We start from the raw sequence: 20,590 nt of genomic DNA, 5'->3' as shown, positions 1-20,590 counted from the left end.
CTGTTCTGCTTAAAGAATATTTACTTGTAAACCAACATGTACATGGCCACAAAGCACCAGTCTATATATCAGGCATGTCCAACCAGTAGATCATGATCTACTGGTAGATCCCTGGCTGATCCTGGTAGATTGCGAGATCATCCCCAAAAGCTCAACAGCTCTGCAATCCTCCCCCCCCCCAAAAAAGCTCAACAACTTTGGGCAACCCACCCACCCCCTACCACCCACCCACCCCACGCACACTCCTCCTGCCTCCAATGACAATGGGTAGATCACTGTCAGTTTTTTTTTTATACTAGGAGTATATCACAGTCTCTTGGGAGTTGGACGTGCCTGCTATATATGTTGCAGTTTTTCAGTGAATCAGCATCAGGCTTCTTTTATTCTACTGCAAAATGACACCTGACAACAATAACCTGTCAAAACATCATGGGGTTGTTGTTGTTGGGGTTTTTTTTAACTAGGTGAACTAGCTTACATAGCACAATTATGGCATCACTCATTTCCCAGTGAAGACAGTGACAAATGCGTTTTTTACACAGTTTTCACGTTTTCAAAATCAACATACGTTTTACACTACAGTGAACGGGTGCGGTCGGGACTTTCTCCTTTAAAAAACAAAAAACACTTGAGCAATTTAATGTTAGTTTGAAATTGGGTAGTAATGTTCTTGAATGCACTGTGAGATTTTAACGATAGGAGACAATGATCAGTAATTAGGATTAAATGATGAATGTGTTTGGTTTGTTAGCTTGGCTTTATAGTAGTTGTTCAATGCTTATCTCCTGAAAAGCAAAATCATTAAAAGCTATAATCCTTACACACTTCCCTGGGAGAAAGCCCCACTGTCCGAGTCAGGGCCAGCCCTGCCATTAGGCATAGTGAAGCAGCAGTCTCTGGCAGATTTTGGATGCCATGAGAGGACAGCAAATAATTATTTAATTTATTAATGTGTTTTTACTCCCAGGAAGAGGTGGTTGTGGGATTTTCTCAGATGTCAAAGTAACTTGACCAGCCTAAGGTACATATGCACCATGACCAAAGGTGCACAATTTGCTTGCACTGCCTCAGGCAGCAAAATGTATTGGTCGAGACCTGCCCTAAGTAGATACATTTAGGATTGCATTGTTAGTGTGGTAACAGTGTGCGTAATTTTTATTTTTATTTTGCATGTTTGTTAAGCAAATAATGGGATTGATCTAATCAGTTAACTGTTTGATAAATATGGGGAAACATGTCCATTTGCTTTCCATGAACTTGCCCTTCAGTAGGTTTTGTTTCCTACTAATTGCTTTTGCACTTAGATATCAGTTTGATTACAATGAATTTCATATGACAATTTCTAAATGTATTTTTCCTTGAATTCTTACAGGAGAATATGCAAAAAATTGAAAAATGTATTTCTTTCTAGTTAAATTATTTGTTATACTATGATATAAATTATTTATCTTTTTAATGCTGCTTATTAAAAAAGGTTTTTGACTTTTTCCCAGATATTGTGGCATTTTGTTGTTCTTTCCAGCTTTAAGACAGGGGTGGCCTGTTACATCAGTTTTTAGTCTGTCATGTAGCAAAACTGGTGACTGGCCGTAAGATACAGGAACCAAAAACGGGTCATTATGACAGACAGAGCCCCAGAAAAAGCACGGGGCTTGCAGACAGTAATGAAAGCCAGCCCAGTCAAGGTCATATGTAAGTATGAATGAAACTCTTTTGTATACAGGTTATATCATACCAATTAATATCCATGGAAGGAGTCAAATCAAAATATGCATTCTTTGTGTGCAAAGTTAGAGGTCTTCTGTTGAATGGGAAGCATTTGCTGAGAAGGTTACTCATTGCATTTGGTTGCACAGCTGCATTTGAAAATGACCACTGTAGACTCCAGGGCTGGGACATGTTTTTCAGACAATGGGCAGTGGTGGTGGGTGGGGTTAGAGTCAAAAATGAGCAGAGTAATGGATGTGACTTTTGCCTTGTACAACAGGGTATATTCCTGCCACATCAGGCATGCAAAAGGCATTATAGTTCAAGCATATATAGTCAAGCCAGGCAAAAGCACTTGAGGGAGAGTACAGAGCAGGACTGGTGAGGAATGTGGCCTGGAAAGAGTCTCAAAGGCCAAATAAAGAGGCTTGGGTGGCCACATTCAGCTCTGAGTTAGTTTCCTCACCCCTGATCTATTCAAACTTTCAGAGAATTTTAGTTCAGAGATATATAAACCTGAATTGTACTTTGACTGCTGACACTGTTAATGGAAAGGAAAATCAGCTTGGCAAAGTGATTTTTAAAATTGTGTGTGAAAATTAATGTCCTAAAACAGAATTATGGCAAACATTTTAATTTTAATTATTATTATTATTATTATTATGCTTTGGAAATAAGGACTCAAAAGTGAACACTGCATTAAAAAAACACATTCATAAATGGAGTAACAGACTAGTAAAGCATGCATTACTCATGGATTCTGTGGTCCTTCTGTCCTACACTGTTTCCCCGATTCAAACAGAGTGCTGTCGTATCTTTATAGAACAAACAACTGTTATTCCATATGGTAAATTCCCATTAAGCTGTGTTAAAGGATGCATAGCAGAAATATAAACATTTTAAAGGAAAATAAAACCAAAGGACTGACTGTGTCATGCCAACTGTTGCCCCATTGTGGTAGTCCTGTGGGAACATGTTGTTGGCCTCAAAATGAAGAATTCAGGGGGCAGTTCTGGGCCAAAAAATGCCAAGTCTGAAACATCACTTTCTATGTAGCAGAGCGCTCTGTCCTTGCAGTAATATCAGTAGACTCAAGTTCTTCCTCCTCCTCTTCTTCTTCCTCTTCAGTATAATCAACAAATTCATGATCCTCTCTGTCACCTGAAATGGAATATTTGTATCCTGAGTATTTTATTTTTTTTAAAAAAAGCATATATTTACAAAAGTATTTCAGCAAAAGCAATGTGATTTAAATGTGCTTAACTTTAGCAGGCATGTACCTATGGAGATTATACTAGTATGGCTGGGATCCTGGACATACTTAACTAGGAGTACAGATGTAGAATTGCGCTGTTAAGTCACGTGCAGTGTAATGCCAGGCCTTCTTGCCTCACAGCTCACACTCGTAGCAAATACACTACACCGACTCTGTAGAAGCATGGACTGTTATTCCATTCGTAAACAATTCTATTCTACTACATCTGTGAATCTGTGAATACAGCATAGTTCTTTGCATACGTGCATTTAAACAGGCGACATCCAAGTTGTTTCAGGTCAATCTAGGATATGAGAAGCATATGTACTCCTTGTTTATTCATCCAGCCCTCCTCACTCTGCTGAAGGAATGTGAACTTCAAACTCATGTTCCTTAGCTTATAAGAGAGGCTATGGAGTTATGCGCACATACACTCATTCCCTGTAATGGCTTGGCACAGTGCCTGTATCTGTGTGTATGCACGAAGAAAGAAAGCGGGAAAACCAGGCCTCGGCTATGCCATTTGGGGATTCCTGCATAGGGATTGTGCCCAGCCTAGGGAACAGCTGACAAGTATAAAATTTCAATGACATGCCATGGGAAATATACAAGGAAATACTGTTTTCATTTGGGTTGATGCCACTGGCAGAATGAACTGGAACATAGGAAGCTGTCGTACACCGTGCCCAATCATTTGTCCATGCAACTGCTCTTTCCAGGGTCTGAGGAAAAGACCTTTCCCATTAGAGTGGTACCTCGGGATGCGAATGGGATCTGTTCTGGAGCCCCGTTCGCATCCTGAATGGAACGTAAGACATGATGGCGCATCTGCGAGTCGCGTTTTGCCGCTTCTGCGCATGTGTGTGACGTCATTTTGAGCGTCTGCCAATGCACAAGAGGCAAAACCCGGAAGTAACGTGCCCCGTTACTTCCGGGTTGCCGTGGAGCGCAACCCGAAAGCGCTCAACCTGAAGTACGTTCAACCCGAGATATGACTGTACGTGCTATCTCCTTTTAGTCAGACATGCCACAGATTGAACCTGGAACCTCTGGGTGCAAAGCCTTTGACCAATCTCCAAGCAGGTCCCTTACCAGGCCTGCTACCACATCTGATATTCAGTATGAAGTTGCCTTGTAGCTTTTTCACACAGCTATATTTCTGCATCTTTATATGGAATGCTACAGAACAATTTTCAAAGCATCATCTGCAACATGCCTGCCTCCAGCTAAAATTCTGTGTGAACAAAAAAAATCCCAATAACATTAAAAATGTTCTCCATTGGCCTTGAAGATTCCAACCAATTAATTCTGCTCATGAAAAGCTTGTTGTAGGCTGTGCCTAAAGGATGTCTTATTTTAACATTCAGGTAAACAGACAACTCATTATACGGACAATGTACTTTGTGGCAAATGTCATCCTGTTTTCTGCAAGTGCTTATTTATAGTCTTTTGATTCTCCTTCCCTCCTGCAGAGTGTTTTCAATCACTCCTTTTCCAATCTTTGTATTCTTATTCATTAAACACCGAAAACAATGTAAGAAAGGGTTTTTTTTTTACCAAGTCTTCCATTCTTGCCGAGTTCTTCCTCTATTGCAAGAAGACGGTTGTATTTGGCGACCCTCTCGCCACGTGAAAGACCTCCCAACTTGATGAACCTAGTTCTCAGTCCAACAGCCTTAAACAAAAAAATTACCATTTTAAACCTCCGGTGTTGAGGGGAAAAATGAATCCCCTTTCCTGCTATTTACATAACTTGGGTGCCTTAGAAGCAGACTTTGATTATGTAACATTCATATTTCCCATCTCTATGTGGAGGCCTACAATTCAGCATTTATGCTTGTGTTTGTAACACTGCCATATGCATGGCCGGAGCATTTATTCCACAGGACAGTGAGTGTGTACTGAAAATGTCCTTTGTTTTGTAATGCTGTGCTAAAATTTGGCTTCTGGTTAATTTTCTGCTTCCTACATGTAAACCCCATGACCTTCATGTAAACAGGTCATTGACTGGACTGCTGTAAGGTCGTAGAGTAAGAGTCAGGCATGGCATTTTAACAAATACCTTGGCTACAATGAGTCAAAGGAAAAACTCTGCTAGGAGAGAATTTCATGCAAGCTCTAGCATTGGTGGGATAGGTAGGGAGAAAGAGCTATCTAAGCCAGAGAAGAGGAAAGGGAAACCACATTGAGCTGAGAGTCAAGAAAACAGTATAGTGCTGAAAGGAAGGGAATTGGAAGCTCAGGAGACAGCAGGAGGCAGGGTAGGGTGACTGGGAGGGGGGTGGACTAAAATTCACACATTAATTTTAAATAAGTGGCCAATTTTTAGTGACATCCTCTATGCAATTATGCTTTAGCACAAAGAGACTAGCCTGAGTCCATTAAGACCTGTTATTCAAGAAATACTGTCAGTGCTCTATGTTTTGAATAATTTGCTTAACTTTTCCTTAAAATGTCAGCAAGAGACAATACATATTTTCACTGTGCTACCATTGCCCACTGTTGTGCATCTCCCCCCCCCCATAGTTCAAAGATTAACTCTCTTTAAAAGGCGACTCTCTCAAAAAAGCCAATTTTCTAAAAGGTTACCTGTGTTTCAACTACAGACAACATTTCTACTGTGGGCCACGTCAAGATAAAAAGCAGTATTTGAGCAATTGAACAGCTTTCGCTACTTTACTTGCCAGGTCTACAAGACTGTCATCAGAAGTCTCTCCATCTGGACTGCCTAAAATGGAAATGCGCTTTCGACCTGTATAGGATGGAAATGAAAAGTGCTTTTTGTTTCTTCATTTCTCTATCCAGCCAAAAGACTATCTGTTTTCCATTGTTTGCCTTTGGCTATTACAATAGTTTTTTTCTTGTTTTTTTCTATGTCTTCTCTTGTTCTGTTAAATCCATGGTTCATAATCCATTTGAGTTTTGAGAATTTAAGCTCACTTATTTAAAAGGGCTTGAATTCATTTAACTCAGTGTTGGATTGTGGGCATTCTGTATAACAGCTGAAATACTTGCTCTGTCACTTTCTACAACTACTAATGACTGAACATATCATTTTGGTAGCATATTCAAGACAAAAGTGAGGCACTGAGGCATTTAATTTAATCTAAACTTATATAAAATATAGCTGCAGATTAAAGAAGAAAGGGGGAAACCACTTCTCTAGCTACAATAAATTAAATTCTGAAGCTTAGAGTTCATTTATTTCAGCAGCTTTGTTACATTTTGAAAACTTGTAAAATGTCCATAGAAATATACAACAGAAACGATTCGTGTGAGAGATACGCCCTGTTACCCTGGCTCTATACAGCACTTTGAGCTGAACTGTATTCTAAGAATTCATTTAATATATTTTGAACATGAGCCCACAACTCTATTGTTGTGCCATGATGAGAGCCAATTATGTCTAATAAGCATTTCTAACACTGTCAATTACTGTATTTAAGTATAACATGTTACATCCTTTTACAGATCGTATGGGCAAACCTATAGTGTGTACTTCATTTTAATTCCGTTCTTTCCTCACCATCTAAAAGCTGAGTTATTTTACAGAGGTCAGAAATTTTAGCTTCATTGGTATATTTTAGGACGAGACCACTGCATTTTGGTGTGTTGTGGTTCTCCATAAGTTTAGATACACTCTTGCACAATTCTTCTGCAAAAATATAGCATTTAGATCCCAACGTGTTGCGTAGTGTGATCCACTGCTGGCAGTCCTATACAAATAGCAAAATAACGGATTAAGAATTTCAGAAGTTAATGCCAGAAACCAGATGGATACTCTGTATTTTCAGTATAAACTTCAGTATGTGCTGTTTTAGAGAAGACAAATGGGCCCCCACAACTAATACCTGCAACCCTACAGAAGTGCTTCTGTCCAAGGCTCTAACCTGCTTGGAATAGGAACCCAAAATATGCATTTTTGGGTTCCCATTCTTCCCTCGCTACTTCATATAGCTGGGACAGCCAACAAGGGACCCTCCAGATGTTGCTGGAGTTCAATTCCCATCAGCACCAGCCAATTGGTGAACGGTCAACCCTTCTAATCAGATATTTATCCCAGTTGGTAGTGGGTTTGAATTGAGTATGTGCCGTTTTTGTTTTAAACTATAAATATATATACTCGGTGTGTGTGTATCTTAAACATGATTTTACACATGTAACTGTTTTCTCTCTGTTTTTATTATATTGCAAATCACTTCGTGAATGAAATAATTATAACAACCGCCATATATTTGATTGCTATACAGGAAAGTGGGATGTGAGGGTTCTCCAAAAGTCACTCACCCTCTTTACAGGCCAGACCCTGCCCCCCACTGGCCCTGCTCTGTGCCCTTGAGGGATCTTGTTTTGCTGAAATGTATTCTTTAACTTTGATGTTTCTTGCAGGTCTGAGGATGGAAAGTGTGTATATGTGTGCTGTGCATATAAACCGCTGAATTTTGTCAGACTGATACGGACCCAACCATACAAATGTTAAGTCATTCCTTCCCCCACTTTTGGCCCTGTTTACCCTTGGCACACAGTCCCTGGAAGGTTGCCCACGGGGACATGCAGCTCACGGGCTGAAAAGCGGTCCCCATTTCTGCATTGGACCTTTTCTTTTCCTTTCCCACTTGGCTGGAAGGTGTATGGGAAGCTGCCTACAGACTTTAGCATAGCTATTTCTGAGCAACAGCGTGTTCCCATCCAACAAAGGTAGCAGCAAAGGCAGTCTCTGGCATTCAATGTAAACTCTGAATTCCCTCTTCAGACAATAAGAAAGGTAGTTTATCTCTAAGCCATCAACATTCTTTGTGGTACTGGAAGCTCACAGGACTATATTGTGCTATTTATTTAGCCATTTATTTTCCTTTCCTTTTCAGTACCCAGAGAGGCATCAAGTAAACATATGAATGTGGTAAAGCCATAGTCATATTTGTTCCTAATAGAAAAAAACCCCTGCCATCTTCCCTATATTTAAATTTGTTCTTCTTACATTTTTTTATACACAAAAGAGAACAACTTATTTTAAAACAATGCATTTTTATATGACAGTAAAGCAGAATTAATAGTTATATATTTAACCACATGTAATGTTTCCTGTTTCACATTTCCCCCCAATGTACTTCACAACACTTTATCCTTTTTTTTTAAAAAAGTAAATGTGTTTATATTTATGTGTAACAATTTTATTCCTATTGCAGTTTGCAACAGAAGGCTGATTTTTAAAAAGAAATCAATAGAGTGAATTTTCCCGTCTCATTTAGGTCTAAAGAAAATCAATGTTATCCATTATGCTTTGTCTGCCAACATTTCCTTATCCATACCTCTACAACGGAAACTAGTATATTTTACCAATATTTTGCTAGTAATTCTACTAAAGCAGCAAGATATGTATTTCCATCCTCTCTCGTATGTCTCCACTATGATTTCTGAGAAAGACTGACAAAACATTTTCTCAGTATACAATCTGTATGCCATGGGCATGTACCGCTTCTTAATGGCTGCTCCACAATTACAGAATTCTCTCCTTTTGGAGACTTGCCAAAATCACAGCCTGATTGTCTTCCCAGAACTATTGTAAGACCTCTTAGTTTTGTCTGGATTTTAATGGCCTGCATTAAGAGGGGACTGGAGGCAGTTATATTGGGGAGTTCAGTCTTGCTCAGATATGAAAGCATTTATCCTATTTTATAGCAGTTAGCTGGCAACTAGACTGTCTGACAGTCCAATCGAGGATCAATATCACAAATTTAAAACTTTGAGGCTCTAAACTACTTGCCTATTCTTTGGCCATTTGGGCTCTGATGGCAATCTATGTTGTCATGTGACCTGGGATAGCTCAGCTGGTAGAGAACGAGACTTGTATCTATAAGCATATATCTATTAAATGTCTTAAGTCTACTGAGGTAGACTTAATTCAAGGTAATGGCATTGCCACTGATTTTTACTTTAATGTATTTATTTATTATAGTCACTTATAGCCCTCTTTTCAGGATACAAATCCTTCTAAGGTAGTTTACAACAAAACACAAGTCAAGTTGAACACAGAAATGTGGCAAATATTCTCGTCCTAGTTAATTGTGCTGCTGTATTTTGCAATCCTTCTCTGAAAATGAGACTAATATGATGCATGCATCTCATACATTTCATACAAACAGGCCCTCAGCCATCTAAAGTTTGATATCAATGGGAATTAAGCATTATAATGGAGCTTAAGTTACAACAAAATCCTATTCTTGTCTACTCAGACATATCCCGATACAGGATTGTCATCTTAGTCAAATTTCTGTCACATTGATTTCAGTAGGACTGAAGTGTGTCTAATTAATTGGATTGGGGCCACAATGCTGAGGAATGAAGCTCAGTGAAATTTTCTTTCCTCTATGACTTCCTCTTTTCTAGAAAATGTACCCCTCCCAAAGTTTAAGCACGTTTTATGTGTTTCTTTTATTGTTGGGTTCTCCTCAAGGACAGTGATAAAAATACCAAAACAAAGAGAGAAAAAGCTCCTACCTCTTTCCTCAGTGGATCTATTAATGTCATAATAGATGGGAATTTACGAATTAGGTCCACATACACATCCACCATTTCATCAGGGCTCTTGAACGTTCCAAGTATCACTTCATATTTTCCCTTAGACTAAAATTAAAAATACTGAAAGGTAAAAATCACTATCAGAGTTGAAGGTGCTCACTTTTCTTTTTTAATAGATAATGATAGGAATAAAGTACGATAATTAGAAACATTGAGGTGCCGCAAAGGAGCCACTGGTCTTTTGCATGAATGAAATCTGTTGATAGACTTCCTTCCCTTTACAGAGCCCACCCCCTTGATAGATCCCTTTTGGGGAGAGAGGAAGAGGTACTGAAAAAGACAAAAGAATGTTGAAAATAAAGATACAAAAAATTAATGCTTACACAGTCAATTAGTTCATGAGCAGCACAATTTATTCCCAAGTATACATCTATTCCTAGTTCCAAGGAAAGGTGTGTACAAGCAGACTGGATCAAAGCCAGAGGTTGTTCAAGACTTTCAAACCCTGTTACCAGGCAGCCTAAGTGAGACATCTTTTTAAGAACAGGAGACTGTAAATGAATTTAAAAACACTGGTATTAATTTCATATAGCCATGTACAAGAAGTGTTCTGCCAATCTCCGAATAAGACCCCCAAGCCCATCCCCTGCTGCATTATATAGGTACCATACTGTCCTACAACCTAACAAAATAGGATATTCTCTCCCTGTATAGCTATTTTATAATTCAGTTTATGACTGGATTATTATTTTGTATGTGCATCAACTGTATATAAATTATCAGCATCAACATGAAGGCAACCAGTTTCTTGCAGATGGCCTGGCTAATGTTCCCAGTTTCTATGAACAGAGGACACATAGAGATAACAATACTATTTCCAAGCATGCTGTTTCATACATTCAGATTTGACATACTTCCACAAAGTTGAAAAGGGAGAAAATAGAAATATATTGTAGTCCTTAGGCAATTAAACAAAAGAAACAGGATGAAACAACTCTGTTGCTTCCAAATGATGCAATATTCCTATGAAGTTTAATAAAATATGAAACAAAAGTAATGGACATGATTCACTTAAAATGAAGCATAATTAATCTGATTCAGTTGGAGAGATTTAACCATGTGCCGAACTCTTCCACTTAAGTCAATTTAAAAGTGGGCAATTTGTGCCAATGACAATAGAAACAGAAGCCATCTTGGCCCTAGAATGCAAACAATGTAATGCTGAAGGTGTTGGCAGAATCCTACCAACACCAGGTGTTGTAAAATCCTACGCATATCAACCCAAAAGGCTGCAATTATATGCATGCTTATTTGTCTCATCCCCCAATCCTACTAAATCAGTTCTACGCGGGGCTGCCCTTGAAGCTGACCCAGAAACTCCAGCAGGTGCAGAATGCCGCGGCAAGGCTCCTTACGGAGTCCTTGCCACAGGATCACATTCATCCAGTGGTTTACCAGCTGCATTGGCTCCCGGTGGAGTACAGGGTCAGGTTTAAGGTGCTGGTTTTTACCTTTAAAGCCCTATGCGGCCTAGGACCCTCGTACCCACGGGACCGCCTCTCCTGGTATGCCCCACAGAGAACCTTAAGGTCCACAAATAGCAACACTCTGGAGGTTCCGAGCCGCAAGGTGGTTAGATTGGTCTCAACTAGGGCCAGGGCTTTTTCAGTACTGGCCCCGACTTGATGGAATGCTGTGTCACAAGAGACCAGGGCCCTGCGGGACTTGACACCTTTCCTCAGGGCCTGATCGACAGAGCTGTTCCACCTGGCCTTTGGTTTGGACTCAGTCTGACCCTTATGTTTCCCTCCCCTTATGGTTTTGATTTATGGGCTACTACTAAAATGAGGCTGCATTTTAAATTTTATTTTAACCCGTATTTTAATTATTTTTGTTGTTGTTGTTTTCTTTCCTATTACGTTTTATTGTAACTTTATTGGTGTTAGCTGCCCTGAGCCCGGTTCTGGCCGGGGAGGGCGGGGTATAAATTAAAATTTTGTTGTTGTTGTTGTTGTTGTTGTTGTTGTTGTTGTTGTTGTTGTTGTTGTAAGAAAAGTCTATGTAATTATCAGTTATGTGCAAGTAAGTGCTACTTAGAGTAGACCCACTGGAATTAATAGTGCTAAGTGAGTCATGTTCATTCATTTCAGTGGGTCTAACTCAGAGCAGAACCAATGTTAAATATGATCCTGTATATTTTTATTTTTCACACTACATTTTTCACACAATATTTATTTAGTTTCCTCTCTTACCTTATAAAAATGGTTTTTAGCAACAGTTTAAATAAAAATACATCCATTTAATGTAATCATTTATTAAACATTAAATCTAAGAGTATTACAGAGAAAACATTTTTAAAATGCAATTGTACACGTAAAAATTTCCACTTAAATTTCCCTGCTCTTCTCTCCCTATCCTGGAGAGCATCCGCTCCTCACCATCCAACCTACATAACCCATATTTGTTCATACATACATCCTCACAGGGGCATTGCTAACTCCCAGTCTAATTAACAAAATACAATAAACATGTTCTACATTTTATGCTTTTTAAAATTTTATGATGTTTTAATTATTGTAGTGTGCATCACTATGATATTTTTATTGAATTGGTTGTTTTAGGAATGCTCTTATGAGAAATAATTTTAAAAAAATCATTCCTATCCAAATTGGGCTTCCAATTTGGCTATCAATAATAAGTAACTCTGGTTGGTTTCATATTCTGCTTTTGAACACATGACTGAACCTAGTTCATAGGCAGTGGATGCACCACATTTTGAGTCACTAGAATACCTAGGAAATCGCAACCTGTGGACTGATACAGATCCAAGTAACAGGATCTAGAGACAAAACCAGCATGACTTATTTGAGCACTATGCTGCCATCATCACAGGAGTAACATTGGTTCCAGGTTTAAGAGACAGTGTGTGCCTCCATTTCCTTCTTCAATCAGTGTGAAGTGCAGTAGGAATTCCTACAAACCTGAGCTTCTAATGGTTGATATAATTATGTCAGAAAGGCTGATTGATGGAAAGCAATCTTCTGTTCTATTCACAATATAGTATAATATAAATCCCTCCCAACAAATAATGGTACACAAGTCTCAATACATCAAGGGCCATCACACTTGCTAATAAACCTATCACCTTATGATTCTAACAACTGTTTTCTGCAATAATCCACTCTTCAAGTTGAAAACTGTATTGTTATTTTTTTCTTACCGGAGCTTTTTTTGCAGCATCCCGTGAAGTCTTTTTACCTTCTCCCACAGAACTAGGCTGTTACAAAGGTTTTAAAAAATTGTTTAGAAACACCAACATTATATATTCAGGAAAAATAGTAACCAAAAAATTAGCCATCTTTTAAATACTGTAATAGGTTCAAAGATACTATCCAAGATAAAGGTTGGGTATAGTACAGAACACAGAGTTTGAAACAGAATGTATTTATTGCAAACTGACAACAGATGTCCAAAACATCACTATGAATAAACCTCCCTGATTTTGAACAGATTTGCAGCAAACAAAATGAAGCACATTAATGACTTTTTTTCAGAATTTAGGCACATGAAATATAAATGACATATATAATAGTACACCACATCCTAAGGGCATCTGGAGAGGTTGTATTTGTCAAAGCAATAACAGATATGTGTCAATAAACAAACGTGAACCGTAAGCCAATGCAAAAGCAGCTAATCATTCATTCTATTGAAAAAAAATTAATAGACAACCTGGCACCTGCATAGAAATGTGAAAAACAGACACAATAGTAACTTGAGTCCCTAATTAAATGGGTCTCTCCATGAGTTTGAGGTGGCTTTCTTGTTTGGTCTTCCTGGTGCATAAATGAAATAAATGATTGCCATACTGTATAAAAAGATAATGGGTTTGATTTACTTCTGGTGGCTTTTACTTGAAAAGTTAACTTGTCAACCAGGGCAACAGACTGGACTTGTGTATACCTTCTGTAAAGCAAGGTATATATGCACACAAACATACACATAAACATATACATAAATACACACACACTCCTGAAAATTATTAATTTATAACTTATCTTACCATGTTAGTAGTTTGACTCAGCAACTTCATTACTTCTCTCTGAATATCCACACATCTTTCTACACCCTGCAAAATAAAAATTAAAAAAACCCACAGAACCACAATTTTTCCCCCTATTAAAAGTAATTGCCCTGGCTCCCATCCCAAACTCAGTGACAGTATGTGTGTAAGTAAGCTTTATTCAAGGCTTACAGCAATTTAGGCCACACTACAGCTGCAGATCACCAAAGGCAGTCCTAAAAGTTCATGAGTGAATGAAAGCTAAGAAGTCTTTAAAGGCGGGGGCACAGCCCTCTACCAGTTTCTAAAAGTGAGACATGGTCACTTGCGACACAAGCCTCTCTCCCAATGAGACTGGTGGAACACACTTCTCCAAATGGGGCATGGGCCTGTTCCCAGTGGTGCAGGCAGCACTGAATTCTCTGTGAGAGGTCAGAGGTCAGACCCTCTGACTCCTCCAGCTGTCCAACCGCCCCTCCTGACTGGTTGATGCCTTCCCCCATTGCTAGGTAATTCCTTCCCTGCTTGTACGGGCTTGACAGGGAGCCTGGGGCAATGGAGCTCGCGGCATCATGCCCCTTGGTCCACTCCATGCTGTTGACATGCTTGCACTCTCCTCTTCCTCTGACAGCAACTGCCACCCGTCCCAAAGTAGCCAGGCTCACAACAATTACATTCTGAAAACAAGTGACCTTTCCCAAAAGTTACTAGGTAAAGGTAAAGGGATCCCTGACTGTTAGGTCCAGTCGTGACCAACTCTGGGGTTGCGGCGCTCATCTCGCTTTACTGGCCAAGGGAGCTGGCGTACTGCTTCCGGGCCATGTGGCCAGCATGACTAAGCCGCTTCTGGTGTACCAGAGCAGCGCATGGAAACGCTGTTTACCTTCCCGCCGGAGTGGTACCTATTTATCTACTTGCACTTTGACGTGCTTTCGAACTGCTAGGTTGGCAGGAACAGGGACCGAGCAACGGGAGCTACTCCATTGCAGGGATTCGAACCACCACCCTTCTGATCATTAAACTGGTATGCTCATTAAACTGCAGATATTCCCTTTAATAGACATGTTCCAAGTTGAATGAGAAGTTTTGGAGAAACCGCAACACCAGTGGCAATGTTCTGAGTGGATTAAGAGTATCTTAAATCCTGCCAAGTAGGTAAATGCAGGTATTAGCAGGAGGGAAAGCAAGTATGAGCATAAAGACACCTTGCATGGTAGGCAGGGTATCAGGACTACAACCAGCAAAAAGTACTAGCCAGGCATCTACTAACTTCTGAAATAATACTGCTTTATTCAGGTATTATCATTCAAGCTCCATGTCCTTGAAAAAATGGTCTTGTCTTTCACATTATTATTATTATTATTATTATTATTATTATTATTATTATTATTATTATTATTGATTAGATTTGTATACCACCCTTCATCAAAAGATCTCAGTGTGGTTCACAAGACCTTGAGTTGTGCCTTGATTTTGAAGAGGATACAAGATTATCATCAGCTGTGCCAACATGCAATTATACCTGAGTTAATTTTGTTCACACACATGATGTGAAATGGAATGAAACATTTGCTTTAACCATTTTTTCCCCATTTAAAGGTAAAGGTAAAGGTACCCCTGCCCGTACGGGCCAGTCTTGACAGACTCTGGGGTTGTGCACCCATCTCACTTAAGAGGCCAGGGGCCAGCGCTGTCCGGAGACACTTCCGGGTCACATGGCCAGTGTGACATCGCTGCTCTGGCGAGCCAGAGCTGCACACGGAAACGCCGTTTACCTTCCCGCTGGTAAGCGGTCCCTATTTATCTACTTGCACCCGGAGGTGCTTTCGAACTGCTAGGTTGGCAGGCGCTGGGACCGAGCAGCGGGAGCGCACCCCGCAGCAGGGATTCGAACCGCCGACCTTTCGATCAGCAAGTCCTAGGCGCTGAGGCTTTAACCCACAGCGCCACCTGTTTAGGAACTGGTAGTTGGGGATCTCTGCCAATTCCCACCTGATTCAAAAGAAGATTACCATATTTAATTAAATCTCTTTCCCATCTCACCCACTTCAGTGCTCTCAGTTGTTCTATCCATGAGTGTACCATTATACATCCTTAATCTGAGAGGAGTGAGATGTGATTGAACAAAAGTTGCCTGGGAAGGTGATTTGACAAAAACATTAATCTATGAAAGTGAAATTTTAAAACTTATCTTCAAGGTATTTGGAGTCATCATAATAATGACCTTTCAGGAGAATAACTCATTCGTTCTATATGAATGTGATGTCTCATTTTGTGAAAATGAAATGCCTACTATAACACAGAACGCTGCTATATCTTTCCATTGTCAATATTACTCACAAGAGACACATCCACAGGCAACTTCTCAGATGTAAATGAATGGGTCTTGTGCATTAAAAGCACAGCCATTTATTACACACTTCCATATGCATGTTTCCTCCATATACTTATAACCAACTCAGAAATGTTTTAGATTCAGTGAGGTAGCCGTGTTGGTCTGATGCAGTCGAAATAAATAAAAAAGTATCTGTCCAGTAGCACCTTAGAGACCAACTACCGTATTTTTCGCCCTATAGGACGCACTTTTTCCCCTCCAAAAATGAAGGGGAAATGTGTGTGTGTCCTATGGGGCGAATGCAGGCTATGAAGTGCGCACCGACCCCTCTCGCTCTCCAGGCTTCAGGAAGCTATCCGCAAGCCTTGCAAGCCTGGCGGGAGTTCCCGTGGGCTCACAAAGCTTGCAGGCGGAGGACGCCCGGTGCTTCAGGCAGGTGTCCGCAAGCCTTGCGCGCCCGGGGGGAGTTGCCGCCGGGCTCGCAAGGCTTGCGGATAACAGCCTGTTCTGGTGGCTGGGGTCGGGGGAAGCTCAGGCTTCCCCTGCCTCAGCCCCGCGGCTGGGGGGGGTTAAAATTCATTCCCCCCCAAAAAAACAACCCCGAGGTGCGTCCTATGGGCCAGTGCGCCCTATAGGGCAAAAAATACGGTAAGTTTATTCTTTTGTGTACATGCACATGAGGTATCTGAAGAAGTGTGCACGCACACGAAAGCTTATACCCAGAACAAACTTAGTCTCTAAGGTGCTACTGCACAATTTTTATTTATTTATTCAGAAATGTTTTGTTATGTTTAAGGGCCTAATAACATGTTGCATTAATGATGTGTTTAGCAATCATATAATAATAATAATAATAATACCACCAAGCACAGAGACACCAATGAGGCTTTTTCCTTGTGCTAATTGGCACATGGAGTGGATGATTTTCACCTTTATTACAACTGGAGAGAGTAGACTGAAACCACATACTTTATTCCTGAGGACAATGCCCTCTTCCCACCTAATGCCTGGTATTTAATATGTGTAACCCCACATCATCAGAAATTATGCCACGATTGTAACAAGTAGTGAGGCAGTAAGGCTTCAATCCTACACCCTGTTCACTCTTTCTCCAATTGAAGACAGCAGGTATAAGCGTAGAGAACGGGAAGTTGGATTATGCCATAAAAAAGCAATTAACTTCTTACAGGTTGATTAGAATATGGCCAAGTGCTTTTTAACATTGTGTTTTATCATAAACAAAAGGGAAAACAGTTGCACATGGTACCTGTTTAACTGGTAACCAGTGTGGAGGTATAACCATCACTTCTTTCAATAGATTCAGTTTTCCAGGTGATGATTTTCCACAACTCAAAACTGTTGCCATTGGAAGTGGCAAAGCCAGTTCTTTAGGCGATTCCTAAAGTGGAAAAAGTCATGTGGGAACTATTTTAGGCTTCACTTTGAAAATTGAAAACAGAAAAATGATTACATATGCCCCCAAATACTATGGACTGCTGGAACTGTAGATGCAGCTTGATTGCTCCATATTATTTATTTACTTAATTTCGGCATTTACATGCCATCCCATCCCATGCAGTTCCCTGGGGGGCTTACTTGCTGGTCAACAGCACCCCCCCCCATTAAATTAAGTAAGAGCACACTAGGCATGGGGCAGCATCGACTACCTGGACGCCTTTAGAATTAAAACAAAAGGAATTAATTGCTATGTCACAAAACATGACACTTGCATGTTAGTGACCAAGGGCACAAATTTGCACAGCAATACACCAGGTGATGACTAAGCCCTGGCTCTAGCACAGAGATATCTGCCAGATTCATTATGGCCATTACTATGGATTCTGGTGGAAGAAAGAGCACAGAGCTAAGCCATACTTGTATAATAAATGTACTAGAATATGGTTGCGATACAAACCACATCAACATTGAGCAAAAGGTTCCGCAGAACTTAGGCTGTACGTATGTCTAGATTACTTCTTATTCCTATCTTGAGTGAGAATTCTGGATACTAAAATCCAGACAAGTACCTGATCGTGTTTCAGCAAAGCGATATGTAAGTACAAAGGCATGTCACGAAGAGTCGCAGCAGTCTTTGCAAAAGCAAGAGATGTACACCCAATAGCCATGCTACCCATAACTACAGGTTCCGTGGGTTCTGCAGGAGGGATTGGCTTCTCCAGCACAGACAACTTCTTTGCTGAGAAAACAAAAACATGTTTATAGTTTTCTATTGACAATATCAACATCATAAAGTAAAATATGGCTATGAAGTCAATTAAAACAAAGAATCTGGACTTCTTATTCTATATCAATTCTATTGGCGTCAAAGACACTGCTCCAGAGATAGGTGTTTTGAGGACTGCCATTGTGATGGAACAGGACTTTGAAGCATTTTGTTTGTAACTAGGCTGTAAAATGGTTGCCCTTTATGTTGAAAACTTGTGTATATAGGGTTCAAAAAATTGCAGGAAGGTGAAACATGCAAGGGATACTAGTTCGGGAAGTTTTGCACGGGAACCTGGTAATTAAGGAGAAACAGAAACCTAACCAAGACTCTTGTCCTCAATGGGAGGGGGTAGTTAAAATATTCCATATAAAAGTTGAAGAGTTGCAAGAAAGAAAGGGGGCTTGAATTAAACTGTAAAATTAACTTTTTTTCTAAAATAATTTCCCCCAAAAGTGTTTAACTTGATACCTTTAATAAAAGCATAGCTTATTCAGGAGCAGGGAATTTGGTCTGAGACCTTGTTATTCAACTCACCCCGCCAATTTGCTACCAAGCTAGATTCACGACTTTGCTACTGGTATAAGAATCCCTATACAGGTGGCGACCATTTATGCATGTCCAATTAGCACTCAACTGCCGACGCACAGGTCTTTTGCACCCAGAAGAGGGAGGAATGGGGGCAGAACAGGGCAGGCTTATGTGTGCTCCGCAGACGCGTGCTTTGACCCAGAATACAACAGCTGTGGAAACGGTAATTGCCAGTACAGTTCTGCATCTAAGAAACCACCTCTCCCCCCTACATCCCATGCTGGTCACTTAGATCTGGGAATAGAGATCTGTTGGTGTTTATAGCAAAGCAGAGCATGTGACTTAGGCACATGCTCTGAGAACTGTGGCACCAGTTGTCTGGAATTCATCTTCCACAGATGGGAAACAAGCCTCCATGTTGTCATGTCAAAAACTTTTCGCCCAGCCTGTCCCAAATTAGTATATGTCTGCAGTTTTCAATAAATAAAATTTATGTTTTTTTATCTGCTTTAGATTTATTTCTCTACACCATTTCCACACTACTGAATATAGGAGCAGTTTATAAACCAATTAATTAAATACCACTCCTCCCTATATAGACAGGAGCTGGACTGCTTAAAGTGGTCCAACAGAAAGTTGAAGCTGTTGTTTAGTCAGGGAGTCAGAGGAGTCAGAGAAGAATAAACGTCATCCACAGTGGCAATGGTGAGAGGAAGGTGGTGTTGGTTTGGCTGGTTGGCTTGCCTTCTTTCCCTCTCATGATGCAGGCTATAACCCATGCTGTCACACCTAACCTTTAGGCTTAAATCACATCTGTTCTTAGACATAATAATCTGATATTTTGACCTCTGCAATGAAGGCTTGTTTCAGTCTCGGATAGAACCCTTCTCTTTTATTTCCTTTTCTCTTCCATTGCTTATTATTATGCCCTTCATCTACCAGCACCCTTAGATCCAGACTTTCCAAAGAGCATTTTATATGCACAAAACTTAAGAATCCAGAGTAGATTTTGAAAATTACTTGGCTCTCACTTGGACACCTTAATAATGGCTGGATTTTTGAAGTACAGGGCTTAGCAACCATAAACTCCCACTGTGACATTTATGTCCTCAAGTCCTCAAATTCTTATCATCCAATGGCTAGCTTTGACTCCAAAATAGGAGCTGGCATCTTTTGAAAATCCAGCACTAGTTGTGGGTGCTGAGTGCCTTTGAAAACCTGACCTTTTAATCCAAGCACTTAACAGAACTTTCGAACAGCAGAACATGAAAGCTGTCAAGTGCAGCTATGGAACTCTATGCAGACACCCAACTTAAGTGTTTGAAGCACATCATATATTTGAAGCACATCATATATTTGATCTTCCTTAGGTCTGGAATGCACAGCAATGAGTGCATTATGAGTGAGGTGTCAGGCTTGAAGCAACAGGCTGTTCTCCCAAGTTTCTCAAAAATCACCTTTATTCTCCATAAAATGACAAAGTCTACTCTTCAGAAGTTCAACTTCTCTATAACGGCTTCTATTGAGACTACTGAAATTCCAGTAATTAAATATTTTCTCCCAGAATAGTAAAAATGATTTTGTTATATTTTCTAAGAAATCAAGAATGGCAATTAAAATTATCAGTGAGGCAAATGCAGCAATACAAACCTCTGCTACAGTACTACTTTTAAGCAAATTTAACTCTGAGCAGTGTTTTTGGTACAAAATGGGGTGCCAGTACTCATAATCTTCATAAAAAAGCCATGGATGCTGGCATAAAATGGCTGTCATGAGCTGCTACAAAAGGGGTGATGGTACTCCATACTGGTGAGTACTGTCAGACAAAAAAGCACTGTGAGAATCATGAAAGATACGAAATGTTAAAGAGTATACGAATAAGAACACTTTCTTCTTATCATGAACAGGTCACTACAATTATGCAAAAAGCCAATAAGAGGAGAAACATTCGACACA

General features: G+C 40.0%; 1 protein-coding gene across 7 annotated transcripts in view; it reads right to left on the bottom strand.

The window, feature by feature from the left end:
- Nucleotides 1–447: 447 nt before the first annotated feature.
- Nucleotides 448–20,590, bottom strand: part of ENO4 (enolase 4) — a 28,875-nt gene continuing 8,732 nt past the window's right edge. For 4 of the 7 annotated variants that reach the window (XM_081912736.1, XM_081912737.1, XM_081912738.1 and 1 more), the window contains exons 5-14: nucleotides 17,907–18,076; nucleotides 17,147–17,278; nucleotides 13,545–13,610; nucleotides 12,702–12,758; nucleotides 9,865–10,032; nucleotides 9,461–9,586; nucleotides 6,489–6,678; nucleotides 5,647–5,714; nucleotides 4,520–4,637; nucleotides 448–2,868 (exon numbers count right to left, since the gene is read on the bottom strand). In XM_081912736.1, coding sequence (XP_081768862.1) covers nucleotides 2,756–2,868; nucleotides 4,520–4,637; nucleotides 5,647–5,714; nucleotides 6,489–6,678; nucleotides 9,461–9,586; nucleotides 9,865–10,032; nucleotides 12,702–12,758; nucleotides 13,545–13,610; nucleotides 17,147–17,278; nucleotides 17,907–18,076 — 1,208 coding nt within the window. In that variant the 3' untranslated portion in view covers nucleotides 448–2,755. The remainder of the gene's footprint in view (nucleotides 2,869–4,519; nucleotides 4,638–5,646; nucleotides 5,715–6,488; nucleotides 6,679–9,460; nucleotides 9,587–9,864; nucleotides 10,033–12,701; nucleotides 12,759–13,544; nucleotides 13,611–17,146; nucleotides 17,279–17,906; nucleotides 18,077–20,590) is intronic. The other 3 variants (XR_014168639.1, XM_081912739.1, XM_081912740.1) reach the window with 3 other exon arrangements.

The sequence above is a fragment of the Podarcis melisellensis genome (assembly GCF_964234715.1).
Source record: "Podarcis melisellensis genome assembly, chromosome: 5".
NCBI lineage: Eukaryota > Metazoa > Chordata > Lepidosauria > Squamata > Lacertidae > Podarcis > Podarcis melisellensis.
The sequence above is the reverse complement of the archived record's forward strand: the minus strand, read 5'-3'. Positions and strand labels throughout refer to the sequence as shown.